This window comes from Schistocerca nitens, chromosome 1 (assembly GCF_023898315.1).
Source record: "Schistocerca nitens isolate TAMUIC-IGC-003100 chromosome 1, iqSchNite1.1, whole genome shotgun sequence".
Taxonomy (NCBI): domain Eukaryota; kingdom Metazoa; phylum Arthropoda; class Insecta; order Orthoptera; family Acrididae; genus Schistocerca; species Schistocerca nitens.
Genome location: NC_064614.1, coordinates 244,889,123 through 244,907,049, shown reverse-complemented (window position 1 = coordinate 244,907,049; position 17,927 = coordinate 244,889,123). Strand labels below are relative to the sequence as shown.

Genomic DNA, 17,927 nt, shown 5'->3' with positions numbered 1-17,927 from the left:
ATTTTCGCTCAAAATTTCTTTTTCTTGGATACACCGAGAAGATAATACGTAATCTTTCTTACCTGTTATTCGTGGATTTCCACTCCGGTAGGCTGAATCTATGGATTTTGCTAGTAATTATAACAACGCTGATCATTTGCAAACCCTATCAACCACACAATCAGACAGTGGTTGGCATTCATCCGTTTGGCCTTACTCCGCTCAGCTCGTATAGCCCCTTTTGTCTGAAGGAAAGTTTGTTTCTACGTGCGACGAGGATTCCCCTAACAGAGACATCATGTAACTATGCACGCATTCACAAATCAACTTACGATTCACTCAGAAATCAACTTAGAATGTGTTCAAAAATGTTAAAAAACCAACAGGGATACGTTTCAAAGTCATATAAATAATCGACAGACTAACGTGCGCTGGATGCTAGTCGCTTTGTGAAACAAGGTTTTTTCCCCTCAAGAATATGAATATTATTAAAAAGACACTATAATTACACATTTTTTTATTTTTGAATAGGTATTCTTACTCATCAATATGCAAGGTCGAGAAATTAAACAGTATAGCTTTGAAAGCTTAAAGCATGCTCTTTCAAGCTGTGGCAAGAAAAAGAGGATTAAACAAGACACATTTGAGATATTGCCTCCCAAAAAATACCCTAAAATTTGCACATAAAAAATTTTGGCCAGCTTTGCAGATGCATGTCTTTTCTTCTAGGCATCCAATGCTAGTTAAATTTGATCTGTACATAGACATCATAGGTAGGAATAACCCTCTCATGTTTTGCTGTGATAGGTTCATATGAAAAGTAGCAGTGGACGGTCAAACCTTGGCTCTCAGAATAGCATGTCGAATTTTTTAGCTACTGCAGAGGCTTGTATCTATATTTAGGTGTGGCTAAATCCCAAATTTTTGCCACAGTGTGATTCAACACAAAAAGTTGTCTGTGTATATTAAAGGAAATGACCAAATAAGTGCTGGAACTTTTAAAAAAGCCTAGTAAATTTGGCACATTTGCATCTTTGTATGTGATGCGAAGATGAGTAACTTCTCTTTACAAGCCCCTAAAAATTCAACCACTGACGATACTGGACTGAAATTTGGTATATAAGCATCAAAGACCATATAGAACCTTCACACCAAATTTCATTAGATTTTGAGATGGGCGAGTGGGGACCCTTTGGTCCCCTTGACGTGGAATAACCCTGAACAGAAGCTTGACAACACTCCAACAGAGGGAAAATTGTGGAGCCCAGCAAAATCAATGAAGAAACATTCACATATGGCTAAAGTCTCTTGTACAACAGCAGCTAAAACAGTAACCAAAGAACTGTGGATATATCTGCATAATATTACTGCAGTGCAACAATTATATTGTATGGACCATGGGAAATGATTATTTCAGCAATTTGGTAACTGATGTGGAGTTGTATTTTAGATAGGCCTTTTTCACTGATGGGACTTGGTTTCACCTACCTGGCTAGACTAATTACCAAAATTCACAAATTCGGTCATCAGAAAATCCACATGCCTTAAGAGAAACCCCACTGTATGCAGAGGAAATCGTAGTGTGGGTTGCCATAACACGTGTGTGAATTATAGGCTGATCTTTTTTGATACTACCATCACTTCCGATGTCTGGGAAAACATAGACAATTTATCAATTTATTGCCCTGTTGAATGACATCAATCATTCTCTTTTCCAACAACACAACACTACTGCTCATACGGGGCACCAGTCCCTATGACTTTTAGATGAAATCTTTGGAGATAGAGTAATTACAAAAGGTCTCTGGCCCCTGCGCTCACCAGATCTGTCTTCGCCCGACTATTTCCTTTGGGGTGCATCTAAAACATTTGTATATCAAAATAACCCAACAGCAATAGATGAACTGAAGAGAGCAAAATCGATTATCTGCATATGATTATACGTGATACATTGATAAAAGGTGTTCACAAATAAATGTTAATGAGTTTGAACTATGCCTTCAAGAAAGAGGAAAACATTTCCAGCACCTTCTGTGATATTGGTAAGTACAATGTATTTAACTATAATTAATATAATTGTTTAATTTCTTTGTTTTAATTGTACTAATGATGAATCCCATCTCCCAACATGCCTGCAACCACTACCAGTGAAGCCTATGTCCGAGCTTATACCATGATATGAATGTGTTGCCAACCTTACATAAAAGGCTACAATCCATACAAATATCCTTGGTTATGCACAGTAACTGTGTACCTGACAAGTTCCCCTATGAGTATGGATACTACGTGACTTACTAACAGCAAAGGGAAGAGTGTGGTATAAATTACACAAATAGTATTCCAAGGATGCTGCAAGGAAGGGTCTCTGGCATGTGGAAAAAGGTCAAGGATGCACATTTTACCTAAGTGTAATATAATGAAGTGATTCAATGAAAGATTATAATACTGCAGTGACACTGTTAATTAGTAACACATTCAGTATTTGAGTAATGACAGAAACAAACAGAAACACGATTTTTTTCACTGCCTTACCAAGAAAAAAAGAAAATAATACTAGAACCGGTCCAATGATGATAACCTCTTAAAGGAAAGAGGACAAAATTGCCTAATTCCTGACTTTCTAATACTGATTTTACTAAGTATTTAATCAGTAATTTACTATGTAGCTTTGTTTATTCTTATTTCTATTTTTATCTTGAGAGATTTAGAGGATATTTAATCAGTAGTTTATTAAGTAACTTTAATTATTCTTATTCCTATTCTTATCTTGAGAAATTTAGAGGATAAATTAAATAACAAACTTTAACTACTATAATTACATACATTACTTATTGCGCTAAGCTTAGGATAAACATGTATATTATAAAAAGCACTTACCGACACCAGCTGCATGCGTTCCCCTGTGGAGATCAGAGAGACTTCCTTGTTGTTGCATAAGATGACCATTCATGGGTAGATCACTCAGTCTTCCAAGGAAACCAAGACGCATTTCTATATCTTTTTTTTCCAATAAAAATGTAACGTTATAAAATCATTAGGATTTATATTAACATTGAAACAATTATTTTCAACCTTAACTAAGAAAGTAATATTATGGTACAAACGAAATGGGAGTAAGAACCAAATGCTGGGAAGAATAAACTAGTAGACAATAACACTGATGCATCAACAGAAAGCAATTAATGCACAGTAATAAAATTTTGATAATACATTTGTCTAGGTAACATAATTAAGTAATTAAGATTGTAAGATCAAAGGTTAATGTGTGTGCATGATAAGCCATTGCAAATGTGAAACACAGGTACATTAATAACTGGTGTAACTGCCAGAATGTTGAATGCAAGCATTTGATGTGTTGTACAGGTGCTGGATGTCAGTTTGTGGGATGGAGTTCCATGCCTGTCACAGCTGATCAATACAGAGACGGTTAACACTCTTTGTGGATGACGCTTAAGTTGTCGTCCAATGATGTTCCGTATGTGCTTGACTGGAGAAGATATGGTGATCGAGCAGGCCAAGGCAACCTGTCAACACTGTGCAGAGCATGTTGTGTTACAACAGCAGTACATGGGCGTGTATTAACCTGTAGGAAAAAAACCCTGGAATGCTGTTTCTGAATGACAGCACAGCAGGGTCAACTCACCAGACTTACATACAATATTGCAGTCATCGTGCGTGGGATAACCATAAGAATGCTCCTGCTGTCAAATGAAATTGTACCCTAGGCCCTAACACCAAGTGTAGGTCCAGTATGTCTAAGCACACAGATTGGTTGGATGCAGGCCCCTAACTGGCCTCCTTCTAACCAATACATGGCCATCACAGGTAATGAGGTAGAACCAACTTTCATCAGAGCACACAAGGGACCCCACCCTGCCAATGAGCTCTCACTTGACACCATTTAAGTCGCAAACAGCAGTTGTTTGGGGTCAGTAGAATGCATTGTACACGACATCTGGCTTGGAGGCGTCTTTGAAGTAACCTATTTGTAACAGTTCATTGTATTACAGTGGTGCCAACTGCCGCTCAAACTGCTGCTGCAGATGCAATGGGAGCACCAGAGCCATCCATCAAACATGATAGTCTTCCCTTCTGGTTGTGCGCTGTGGCATTTTGGAGCCCAGCCTTTTTGTGACAGGACATTCTTATGACCACTGTTGCCAGAAATCATGAACAGTAGCTTTATTCCTGCCAAGTATTTTTGCAGTATTGCAGAAGGAACATACAGCTTTTCATAACCCTATCACATGACCTTGTTCAAACTCAGGGAGGTGTTGATAATAGCATCTTTGTCACCTTAAAAGCTTTCTTGATTAACAGCAACTCACCATGTCCAATCTCAAAGGTAACTAATGCTCATGACCATTTCTGTAGTGAGTACTTAAAGCAAAACTGATTTGTATCCTCATAGTGATGCTACTAGTGCCACTCTCATGTGACTAGAGTGAAATTTGAATAGACATCATCTTTCAGAAGTAGAAACGCACCTACCACATTTTGTTTATTTTGTGCAACTCCTTCCTGGTGTTGCTATTTCTTTTCCATCAGTGTATAAATATTATGAGATCCACGAGCAATAATGGATTAAGATTTTAGTCTCCAGCTTGCATACACTACACTGACAGGTAGTATCTGGTACAAGGTTTGTTACACCACCACAAGTTTTTGGTACAAACTTTGTTACATCACCAAATAATGAAAGCACTGACAACATATTTCATAAACATAGACTGAATAGGGAGATACTAATATTTAGTAAAGACTGCACTTAAATGTTGAATTTTTGAAACAACTTTCATTTCTAAGGGCATGGCACAGACGTAAGCATCTACTGCTAAACAGCATTTTGCAGGAAACTGGTCAATGTTATTTAGATCCTGAGTTATAAAGATAGCAAATATGTTCATTAATGTAGTATTTAATGTGGCTAGTGAGTATTAAAATAATCGGTACACAATTTAAACACATTTTAAACATACTACTATTTCTTTGAGAGAGAAAGATGAACAACTGAAGACAAACAAGTCAATCATGTCTGTAGCTGCAAGAGAATACAGACAAACAAGTCATCATGTCAACAGCTATGAGAGCAGCTCAGCTGAAACTGCAGAATAAAACAGAGATCTCAAACAATGTACACTTAATAAAGCAATAACGAAAACCTTTAAAATCTGAAAATTAATCACAAACAGCTACACAGTTCTGCTTAAATTCTGTATGCAACAGTAAGGTTATTAATGCTCCTGCTAAAACAATTTGAGTCGAATATGGTCAAAATGGAGGCAAGTGAAAAATATTTAAAAATGCAAACTCAGCTAGAATCGCAGTTACTCACTCTCATTTCCATTCATATCCACTGACCCATATGAATATCACACAGAATGTAAAACTATAGACATAGTCCAAATTCTACAACCCACATAAAATATGGATAAAGCAGTGCAGCAACCTGGTCCGGCCATGGTTACAGGTCAAAGAGCCCGGTTGGCGGAGTGGTCAAATGCTACACCAGTTGCATTTGTAACTCAGTGGTATCTGAAATAACATTTATTTGCCAAGATGGGTATCAGAGCATTAAAGCTGCCACGGTACATCATACTGCAGCTGAGACTCAGCACATGCTGTGAAGAGCTGCTTATATGCCTCATCAGCACGACGCACAACATGTCACTGCTGGTGCAGGTCAGTGGGCTGCATTCCATTGTGTTGTCATGTGGGGGGGGGGGGGGGGGCAGTGAGAGGACGGGCAAACAGTGGCCCCAATGTTGGTTGTCGCGAAGGATTGGCCCTGGTCACCCACCATGGGTCTACCAAGAAGTGGATGTTCAAGAGTTAGCCAAGAGCTGGGCGATCGCACCACGCCTGAATAGCGTGTAGATAACAGCTTGCAGATCGTTCATGAATGGCCCCTCGGTGGGTGGGAGGCTGGCTGCACACCAGTCTTCTACTCATCTGCGACATACCAGTAGGCAGCAATGGTGGACCACAACTATTGTAGATTGCATCAAGTTGACTGCATCTCGACACTGAAGTCAGCAAGCAGATAGCAGGCAGCCCAGTATTTATCAGCTTGTCGTGGCTTGTTTGGTTGGTTTGGAGATTAAAGGGCTATCAAGATATCTGTCCCTTTTTCTTCAGATTATCTGTCCCTTTTTTTTCAGTCACACAGGTCTCAGATTAAAACCATACCCCAAAGGACTCCAATCCCCTGAAATCCACGGAACGGACAAAATGCATAAAACTATGTATGTAACCACACTGAAGTAGAAAACAGAAGTATCAAAACAAAATTTAAAACATTAACTAAAAGGAAAAAAAGCAGTAAAAGTTGGTAAAATAATACAGCAAAGGCCTTGACTGGCTAACCGCAAGAATAAAAAAGGATGAGCCAGCCATTCTGCATCACACTAAAACCCCAGCGTAAAAAAACACAAAGCAAGAGAAACACTGATGGTGAAAGGACGGCCACCAAGGTGAACAGATAGCACCAGAAGGAGCAAGGAAGAGTTAAAATGCACAAAGGGTGAGGGCCTGGAAGATGAGGGTAAGGCACCCACCCTTCAATAGAATGATAAAGAAACCCTTCAGACGAAAAGTCCATTGCAGGGCACCTAAGTTAGGACAGTCCAACAAGATGTGGACCACTGTCAAGCGTAAACCACAGTGACACTGAAGTGGGTCCACGCAACGTCAGTGTGATTCAGGCATTAAAGAATGTGAAGGTGCTGTCAGTATTTTACTTAAGCTGACAAAGATGAGGAAGCCAAGTTAAGCGGGCATTGAAAACCAGTCCTGAAATTGATGAGTCCACTACATTAATGAGGTGGTCATCAAGATAAAGTTGTAAGTGCAGATGAACTGTCAGCTAAGTATGGCCGATGCGGAGCTGGCAAAGGACAATGAAGTTCTTGCAAGAGGTTGGCATGGGGAACCTCCACACATTCATTGTCTCCTTTACTATACGTAAGCTATGCAGCAACGCCAGGAAGCACCATTCTGTATTACAGAGGCCGAAAACCTTGCGGTGTGACACCAATCAAAGATCAGATTCCGGGATGACAATCTCCAGACTCGGTTTACAAGTAGCCTCTTTGGCTAGCCTGTTGGCAAGTTCATTTGCTGGGATTCCAACGTGTCCCAGGGTCCCTACACAGACCACTGACTATCCACATTGTTTGAGGACATGAACTGACTCTTGGATGGCCATTACCAAAGGATGGTGAGAATAGCACTGGTAAAGAGTTTGTAAGGTGTTCATGGAGTTGCTACAAAAGAGGAAGGACTCCCCGACACGGGAACGGATTTGCTCAAGAGCGTGAGGGACGGCTACAAGCTCTGCAGTGAAAACACTGCAGCCATCTGGCAAGGAGTGCTGTTTAGTATGTCCTCCATGAGCATAAGCGAATACAACGTGACCATCAACCATCGATCCATCCATGTAAACTACCTCTGAACCCTAGAGAGAAACACGCGGTAGAGGGCCGCAGGATGAACTGAGCCTTTTGGGACTTGTGATAGGTCCAGACAAAGCTGTGGTCGAGGTTGAGCCTTTTGGGACTTGTGATAGGTCCAGACAAAGCTGTGGTCGAGGTATGCACCATGAAGGTATCCGAGTGAACCCAGGGGAGAGGCAGTAGGGGGAAAATCTTGAGTTCAGTGAGAAGGGATTGGACACAGACTGCAATTGTAATCCCCACCATTGCGGGGAATGGATTGCCATGTTAGGGAAAAGGAGACAGTACTTCGGATGTTTCGGCAAGCTATGAATGTGTACAGTATAATTGGTCAGCAGTCGCTGCCACCCAATCTGCAATGGAGGGACGCCAGCTTCCACAAGTAAGCTGTTCACAGGGCTTTGTCTGAAAGCTCCCACTGCAGGTTGAATTAAGTTGAACTCCACAGTGGTGTATAAGTTCCATCATATGCAGTGCTGTGGACAATGCTGATCCACACACTAGACTCCAATTGTCAAGAAGGGACTGTACAACGGTGTTGTACAGCTGCAACAGTGTAGGGCAATCTGCACTCCAGTCAGTGTGACTCAGGCATCGAAGACTGTTAAGGTGCTGTCAGCACTTTACTTAAGCTGACGAAAATGAGGAAGCCAAGTTAAGCGGGCATCGAAAACCAGTCCTAAAAACTGATAAGAGTCCACTACGTTAAGGAGATGGTCATCAAGATAAAGTTGTAAGTGCAGGTGAACTGTACGATGGCAACAGAAGTGTACGACGCAAGAAAAGTGAAAACCATGGGTGAGGGCCCATGACTGCACCTTCAGTATGGCTCTTTGCAGTTGATGTTCAGCCACCCAAATAGTAGATGAGAAAAGGAAATGCAAAAGTCGTCAACAGATAAGAAGCGTTATACTGAGGACCCCACAGCCGGTGCCTGAACATTAATGACCACTAAAAAGAAGGACGCTCAGGACCCCATTCTCCTGGATATGGGGGCAACTGTGTGAAGCACTGATTCAAACTCTGAAGGTGCGAATCGACAAAAAGTTCCACATAAAAATCAGGAGTGGGTCCCAGAGACCCCATTCATGTAATGCAGTGAGGATGTGGTGTTGCCAAGTGATATCACAGACTTTTGTCAAGTCAAGAAAGATGGCAACAAGTTGATGATGGTGGAAGAAGGCCATTCGGATGGCAGACTCCGTGTATACTAAGTTGTCAACGGTGGAGAAACCTTGGCGAAAACTGCCCTGGGACGGAGCTGGAAGGCACTGTGACTCAAGGAGTCAATATATCTAGCGAGTCCTTAACAGGTTTTAGTATTGGTATGATGATACTTTCTTGCCACTGCAACAGGAATTTGTCATCGCTCCAGATGCAGTTGAAGATGGAAAGGTGGTGGTGCTGGTAATCTGTTGATAGATGTTTAATCATTTGGTGATGAATGCCATCTGGCCCAAGGGCTGTGTTGGGACAATGTGCAAGAGCACTGAGAAATTACCACTCACTGAATGGAGCATTATATGGCTCAGGATGGCATGTAGTAAAAGACAGGTGATGTCAATCCACCCACTGTTCTAGGGTATGAAAGGCAGGATGAAGAGGTTCGAAAACAATGCTCTGCAAAACACTCCGTGATTGCGTCTGCATCACTATATGCAGCTCCATGTGCGGAATCCCAGGTATACATGTAGAGGTCTGATGTCAGTAAAGGCACCTGAGCTTAATCGAAACCTGGGAAAGAGAGGATCGTGTTCCAATGGTGGAGACATACTGTTCCCAGCACTCCTGCTTCAATTACCTAACACACCCAGGCAAAGAGCCGTTTGAAGGCAATGACATGCTCCATCGATGGGTGCTGCTTATGAGGTCGAACGACTTTCCTACGATCTCTGAAGGCCGCAGCTACTTCCAGCAACCACTGGGACACCGTCTTTCCCATGGGCAACCTTAGGAACAGGGCACATTGCTGATTCAGCTGCAGAAATGATGGCTGTAGTAACAGTCTGAGTCAACACACTGAAGTTGGCATGCAATGGAGATCCAACGGTGGTGGAAAGAGGTGAAAGCGTCCCATTTAGCCTTGGTAAGAGTCCAACAGGGCAAGTGTACAGGTGAGAGATGCTGAAGGAGGAACAGGAAGAGAGGAAAGTGGTCATTACCACACAGGTCTTGCACTTTCCAGTGTATAAATGGTAGAAGGCCAGGACTGAAAACTGAGAGATCAATAGCCAAGAATGTGCCATGTGCCACACTTTAAACGATTGGGGGCACATGTATTTAGGAGGCAAAGGTCAAGATTAGTTAGCAGATGGCCTGTAATCTTGGTTCCACCCCGCAAAGGGTTAAGGGCCTTGATATCACCCAAAATCAGAAAATGTGGGGAGTTCAGAAATTAGTGTAGCCTCTATGTATTTCAGCATCTGGAGGAAAGTAGCCATTCAGATGGTAATTGCTTGCGTTGTCCTCACCCTGTCAGCCAAATCTTCTAAAGGTATATGAAGGAGCACAGGTTCACTACAGACAGAGGTAAGGACATATATAAATACTTCACCTGAGACCCTGTTACAGTCATTACCATTTTTATAATACACCTGATAGCCACAAAGGGTGTGGTCTGCATTGCTGAAAACCAGGTTTCCTGAAGGGGAACGCAGAAAGCAGGTGCAATGCTTAAGAACTGTCGTAACTCAGTCAGGTGGGGGGAAAAAAACATCGCAATTCCACTGGAGGGTGACACTTTCTGTAGTTTGGGAAGGCATGAAGGGACCAAGGAGACAGTTTACGCCTCATAGTCACCTACTACAACCTGTTGAGGGCTTGTAGTCTCTTTGTTGATTGGTTCTGAGGTTCCGGTGAGATCTAGGTCCTCGGAGGACACTAGGATCTCCACCTCAACCTCAGAATTGGAACTTGTAGGAAGCAGTAGTATGGCGGCCCCATGATCTCTTTCTTCTTTATCGTTTTCTCATTTTCTTTTTCCTGTCCTCACACTTCTATTTTGGTTTCTCTGGTGGGGAGGGCTGCTCTGAGTTTGTCTCAGGAACCAATGATCATTGTGAAGCCCTACATCCAGCAGCTTGTGGCTCCTTCAGCCAATGGCTGGTGTCCAGCTTCAAAGCAGCAGAATCTTTGGAAGGCAGCACCCTGAGGGACCACTTCCTTGTGAGAGGAGTTGTAGGAGAATGTTGCTTCTCCGTCTAAGAGATGGGGACCGATGTCCCCAATGGCTGGCGGGGTGTTGCTCCCAAAATAGATGTTTGAGGATCAACAGGAGGAGAAGCAACCCTAACCATCAAAAGTGCAGGCGTAGACAGGCCACCTGAGGACCCACTATACGAGGCACAGCTGGCAGGATGACCATCGCCAGAGCAGGTGACGTCCCTGTATTTTTGCCTCTGTGTAGATCAGTTTGTCCAGGGTCTTACACGCCATTCTTTTCTGCTCTTTCTGAGAAACAGTGCAGTCACAAACAGAGGAAATGGTGCTCTCCGCAGCTGACACAAATGGAAGGAGGAGTACAAGGAATGTTTGTGTGTGTTGGACGTCCACAGTCCCAACATGTGGGGCTGGTGTTACAAGAGAACATGTGTCCAAATTTACAACGTGCCCCAGGGAAGTGTGTTGGGATCCTTGCTGTTCAAGTTGTATATTAATGGTGTTGCAGACAATATTAATAGTAAAACCAGCCTTTTTGCAGAAATGCAGTTGTCTATGATGAAGTACTATCTGGGAGAAGCTGCATAAATATTCAGTCAGATCCTGATGAGATTTCAACATGGCACATAGATTGGTAACTTGCTCTAAATGTTCAGAAATGTAAAATTTTGCGCTTCACAAAACAAAACAAAAAGGCTATGATCATAATATCAATGAGTCACTGTTGGAACTGGCGTACTCATAGAAATACCTGGGTGTAACACTTTGTAGGAATATGAAATGGGATGATGACACAGATTCAGTCATGAATAAAGCATGTGGTAGACTTTGGTTTATTGGTAGAATACTGGGGAAGTGCAATCAGTATACAAAAGAGATTGCTTACAAATGACTTGTGCGACCCATCCTAGAAATTGCTTATGTGTGTGGGACCCGTACCAGAGAGGACTGACAGAGGATACTGAACACATACAGAGAAGGGCAGCAGGAATGGCCACAGGTGTGTTTAATCCACGGGAAAGTGTAACAGAGATACTGAGGGAACTGAACTGGCATACTCTTGGAGACAGATATAACTATCCTGAAAAAGTTTATTAACAAAGTTTCAAGAACCAACTTTAAACATTCACTCTAGTGATATACTACAACCCCAGTATATCGCTCACACTGGGATCGTGAGGATAAGATTAGAATAATTACTGTACACACACACAGAGGCATTCAAACAATCATTCTTCCCATTCTTCCTACGTGAGTGGAACAGGAAGAACCCCTAATGACTTGAATAGTGCACCTCTCTGCTGTATATTGGCGTACAGCTCGTCATCAGGCTGCAAGAGGAGACCTCTATGGAATATAATGTCCTGGACCATGTTAAGCTCTTATGGGGAGTGATGGAAACTGGCACATCACCCAGCTTGTCGCAGGCGAGCAATGCCCGCGACTGGGCAGGGGATGCTGTTTTCATCAATAATGACCCATTCTGCATTTTGTACATCCCTGCCACTATCCCAAATTTTTCCTCTCAGTTCTCTATAAAAAAAAAAAAAAAAAAAAAAACAGAGGCTATGTTGTTAAAAAGGATTCCTCATCAGACCTGGAACAAACAAAATGAGGAGAATACACCTGTCCGTGATCTTTAGCTCTCGTTCCTTCCATGGAGTAGCCAGGGAAGGGATCGGTATGCGATCTTATCTGTCATTATTGTACTGGCCTTTTTCTCACTTAGAGACTGCTGGGGCCATTCGACCACCAGCGGCAGACAACTTTATCCGCATCATAGTAGGTCATCCACCCTGATACCACCAACTCCAATCGGGGCTCTTGCCACGGGTGCCACCCAGCCACAGCAAAGGCCACCTGGCGTGATGGCCGTTGCTGAGAGTCCTGATGCCCCAAGAAGACGGGCATCTACTCCTTGGCATATGTGAGGAATTTGTAGCATAGGCATCAGCAGTGTAATCCCTCCCCCAACCAACTGGCTACCACGTTAGACATAAGGTACAAAAAGATCCATTATTATCATGGGTGTAAAGTATGCACTCTCCAAGACATCCTTGCCTAAAAGGCTGGATTACGGGTGCAATTAGATTTCCATTACAATAATATGTGCAGAAGGTGTCAGCCAAGTGTGTATACATGATGCACCGCATAAGGCATCCTTCTCCAGAAGTCCCGCACTTCTCTAGAATTTGGAAAGGTGGAGGTCGAACCCTCAAAGGGGACCAAAACTTTTTAGTCCAAAACGTAGGAGACTCCTTTTAGTCACCTCTTACAACAGGCAGGATTACCTCGGGTCTTTTCTAGGCCCCAAACCCGCAAGGGGAAGTTGTAGTTTCACTGATATTCAATAGATCGGTATTCTCTCTGCTTCTGGTGAGACGGACAGAATGATGGCACAACTAAATGTGTCCTTGAGCTCTGAAAGTCCCATTATTTAAGGAGCTGAGTCTGCACCTCAGGTGTGGTGGCTTTAGGGTATGAGCAAATTTGCCCTTGTTTATTGGTCTCATCAGCGCTCCCTGCCTCACTGTGGTGGTTCACTAATTATACTTGGTCACCGAGCTTGGGTCTTTTTGCAACTTTTGACTACTGCAGTGGTGCTCTGATGCTTAGAGGTACAGAATGTTGCTTCATACGGCCTGTTATGGTGTACTGAGGTGTTTGCTCTTTGCTTCTCTTGCTTGGAGGTTGCACGGCAGTACTTACCTAGTGCCTTGCCTTATGCTACAATGGTGGTACGCTATGTTGACATTCCGACTGGCACCCCGGCTTCAAGCTAACCTTCTTGGCTCTGAACTTGCCAGGTAAAATTTCATAGCATTTAGGCACGCACACCGAATTTATTCTGGGACACTCCCTTCTTCCAAAAAAATGGACACTTCTACACCTGAGACAGACACTTCTACGCCTGAGACAAATGTAAAGTAAGCAAACTGGTATCAGAAACATGGTAAAAATTGTGGTCTTAACGCTTATCGTTACAACATTTCGATGTTGGTTCTCCTCGTACTGCAGAATGTCTTGAAACATTTGAACAATGGAAATTTTCCCTTGCTGAGATGCAACTAGTTTATCTGAAGAGTATATGAGGTCAGGATTTAGGATGTTGTTAAGATAAAGGTATATTTTGTGCTGGCAGTACTTCCACTGGTTTCTCTGGTAAATACAAGTGGATTAGTTTGTGCACCGTGATACCAATGAGTGTGGCTGGGAGATGGGAGTTCATCCATGCTATCTCACATGTAGTACTGTTCAGCAAGATACTGTTGTCACCTAACTTGAACTTTACCATGTCCTTGGGTTTCCCATTCTCATAGCACTTCATGATCATGGTGTCTGTTGCAAAAACTGAAAATGAGATTGTGGGGTGAATATTTCCTTCTGGCAATTCGTTGCTTCTGCTTGCTCAAGGAACAGTTGTTGCATGTCTGCACAACAGTCTGCACCCTTCTGGCTGGACAAACGATGATTTTTTCCCATTGACACTCTTGTAGGTCCCCTAGTGACATAAGAGTGTGAGCATTTCCATGTTCAGAAATTATTAATACTTCTTGAGTCGTCACTTGTACCCAGTTACTCATCGGCCCCATCTTACAGGACAAGGGTAAACCATATGACACTGGTATCTTGTGTTCATTCCTACCACTGGTAGTTGGACCGATGTGTACAATCTCGCTCTGTCTTTACTCACTTCTATAGTTGCTATGTGGTAAAATAATGCCAAGCTCTTTTCCGCCACTTGAGGAAAGAAACTTTTATCACACCCTACCTCCTTCAGAAATGTGTATACAAAATAAAGCAACTATGAGATAACCTGTACCCAAAAATGTAATGACCTATGGTAAAGTAATGTAAATATAAAATCACATACACTTGAAGAGGAACAGACAAATGCATTAAATAGCACTTAGGAATAACATAATGAAACCCAAATGTTATTATCTGTCGCACAGTCTCAATATGTATGGTACTTTATGCGCATCACCCTCCACTGGTGTGGTAGACTGTAGTCGAGCTCATGGCTGTTGATTATATGTACCATGTACATCAATGTCCAAGGGTATCTCTGTCATCATTACCGCAGTGGTTCTCCCATTGAAACCTGCAATGGTCACTCCCTGTAGCATGGGAATACAGGATACATTTACCTAGAGGCTAACATGGGTGTAGTGCCTTCATACCAGAGAAGACATTTGTGCCCTTTCTTCTTTCATCGTTGATCAAGGTGTCGGTACAATCTGTGAATCTCTTCCCAGCAGAGGCACAATACAAAATTCTCAATGCTTTTGTGGCCACTAGTTGACAAACTGCTTCTTGGCTTCTGTCTTGTAAATTTCAGCTGATGTTTGTTTAATGATTTTTCTGACATTTTGCCAGCATGGGTGACTGGAAGAAGAAAGTGCGATTGATCGCTGTGATGGGGTGAGGGGGCCACAGTAAATTAGGCCTCAAGGTGAATGGATTCTGGATTGCCATGCTGTGGCAAGAGACTGTTACAGGCAGCAAGGGGAGAACCACAACAGTACAGACAATGGGAAAGCCCTTGGATGTTGGTGGGCCTAGTATATACAGTCTGCAGCCATGAGCTCATCTCCAGTCTGCCACCAGCAATGGAGGGTGAAGCTCTGACAATGCCAGCCACTCGTGCTGGTGGAATGTCAGAAAAAGAATCTGAGACAGGAGCCAAAAGGCAATTTGTCATAATAACTCAACATTTTAGAGATGGTTCTATGCACTCACTCCATTCTACCACTGGTTTGTCAATGGAATAGGCTTGTTTGTAACTTCTGGATACGAAGTACACAATGTAACTGTTTCATCAAGTCAGATATAAAATTCGTACTGTGATTTGTAATTGAGGTATCAAACACACCAAATTTAGGTATCCAGCTAACTAGAGTGTACACTACTGTACTAGTCTGCTGATCAAGAATCACCACCATTGCCAGGAACCTTGACAAATTATCTATACTTGTTACACCTTTTTTCGTGGCAGGCGTTCTACTGAATGGTCCCGAGATATCAAGTACAACAATCTGAAAGGATTCCAATGCCTCTAGTAGTCTTCGCAAAAGAATTGTTTGATGACTAAGATCAGCTCTTTGGACACAAGGTACACTGTCCATTACATATGGCTCAACATCACATTTTCTTGTTTTCCAACAGAACCTTTCCGTGACTCATCTGTCCGTCATTCTGCATCCTTCATGATATTTTTAACATATGGTCATGTGCATGTTGCAATACCTCACTGTCCACCAATGCCAGAACCACTAAGCATGGTCCACATTTCATCGTTCTGCAGAGGAAGCCCTCATGCAACTCTTACTGTGGTTGTGACCTGAATGCCTGACAGTCTTTGTCAGACACCTACACTTTCTGCCACTCCATTATACTTTTCCCTAGTGCAGCATTAAGTCTTTGAACAAGATCCCGAACATGGACTTTCCACAAAAGTTTGCTATCTATATGAACACCTAGAAATTTGAACTCTCTACTCAATATATCTGTGTTTGTGTATTTCCTACCCAGTTCATGAATCACCTCAAAATAAAACTCACAGAGTTTGAGTGCCCATGTTGTTATTTCTTTATTTACATGTCAAGTTCCGTACGACCAAACTGAGGAGCAAATCTCAAACGTCATTGAACTTGTCAGTACATGAAATTACAACATAAAAGTAATAATAGATAAAAATAAAATGTTTATGAACCCAAAAAAAGTCAATCATTAGTCTACGTAAACACAATCAACAATACAACAAGAATCAGCTTAACTTTTCAAGGAACTCTTCGACAAAATAGAAGGAGTGGCCCAAGTGGAAACTCTTCAGTTTCGATTTGAAAGCATGTGGATTACTGCTAAGATTTTTGAATTCGAGCAGTAGCTTATGGAAAATGGATGCAGCAGTAATACTGCACACCTTTCTGCACAAGAGTTAAGGAAGTCCGATCCAAATGCAGGTTAGATTTCTGTTGAGTATTAACTGAGTGAAAGCTGCTTAGTTTTGGGAATAAGCTAATACTGTTAACAAGAAATAACAGTAAGAAATATATATATACACTGAGAGGCTAATGTCAAAATACCCAGACTCGTGAACCGCGGTCGACAAGAGGTTCATGAACTTATGCCACTTATTGCTCGAACCACCCATTTCTGAGCCACAAACATTCTTTTAGAATGGGTACAGTTACCCCTAATATAATACCATATGACACAAGCGAATGAAAACAAGCAAAGAAGACTAATTTTCGTGTTGAATGATCACTCATTTCAGGTACCGTTCAAATAGTGAAAATGGCAGCATTAAGTCTTTGAACAAGATCCCGAACATGGACTTTCCACAAAAGTTTGCTATCTATATGAACACCTAGAAATTTGAACTGTTCAGTTTCACTAATCATATGCCCATTCTGTGAAATTAAAATGTCAGGTTTTGTTGAATTGCATGTTAGAAACTGTAAAAACTGAGTCTTACTGTGATTTAGCGTTAATTTATTTTCTATAAGCCACGAATTTAGGTCATATTTGAAACTGAGCCAATGTTGCACACAACATCCTTTACTACCAAGCTAGTGTTTTCAGCAAACAGAAATATTTTAGAGTTACCCGTAATACTAGAGGGTATATCATTTATATAAATAAGGAACATGAGTGGCCCCAACATTGATCTCTGGGGAACCCTTCACTTGACTGTACCCCACTCAGACCTCACATCACAGCCATTCTCAACATTGTGAACAATGACCTTTGCTGTCTGTTGCTAAAGTAAGAGGTGAACCAATTGTGAGCTACTCCCCATATTCCATAATGGTCCAATTTCTGGAGCAATATTTTGTGATCAGCACAAACAAACGCCTTAGTTAAATCAAAAAATGGGCCTAGCATTCGAAACATTTTGTTTAACCCATCCAGTACCTTGGAGAGAAAAGAGAATATAGCATTTTCAGTTGTTAAATGACTTCTAAAGCCGAACTGTAGATTTGATAGCAAATCGTGTGATATAAAAGGATCAATTATCCTTACGCACACACAGCCTTTTCAATAACTTTAGCAAACACTGAAGGCATAGAAATAGGTCTAAAATTGTCTACATTATCCTTTTCTCCCTTTTTATAAAGCAACTTTACTGCTGAGTACTTTAAATTGTTCAGGAAAGTAGACTGACCATTCCTAAAGGAAAAATTACAAATGTGGCTAAATACAGGGCTAACATGCACAGTACCTTAATATTCTGCTAGGCACTCGATCATATCCATGAGAGTCCTTAGTCTTCAGTGATTTAATTATTGACTCAATCTACTTGAATGGTCTTTCAGCACAGTCATTTTA

General features: G+C 41.9%; 1 protein-coding gene across 1 annotated transcript in view; it reads right to left on the bottom strand.

Moving 5' to 3' along the window:
• Positions 1 to 17,927, bottom strand: part of LOC126246746 (mediator of RNA polymerase II transcription subunit 4) — a 69,905-nt gene that overhangs the window by 16,285 nt on the left and 35,693 nt on the right. The window contains exon 4 of the mRNA XM_049948420.1: positions 2,857 to 2,976. Coding sequence (XP_049804377.1) covers positions 2,857 to 2,976 — 120 coding nt within the window. The remainder of the gene's footprint in view (positions 1 to 2,856; positions 2,977 to 17,927) is intronic.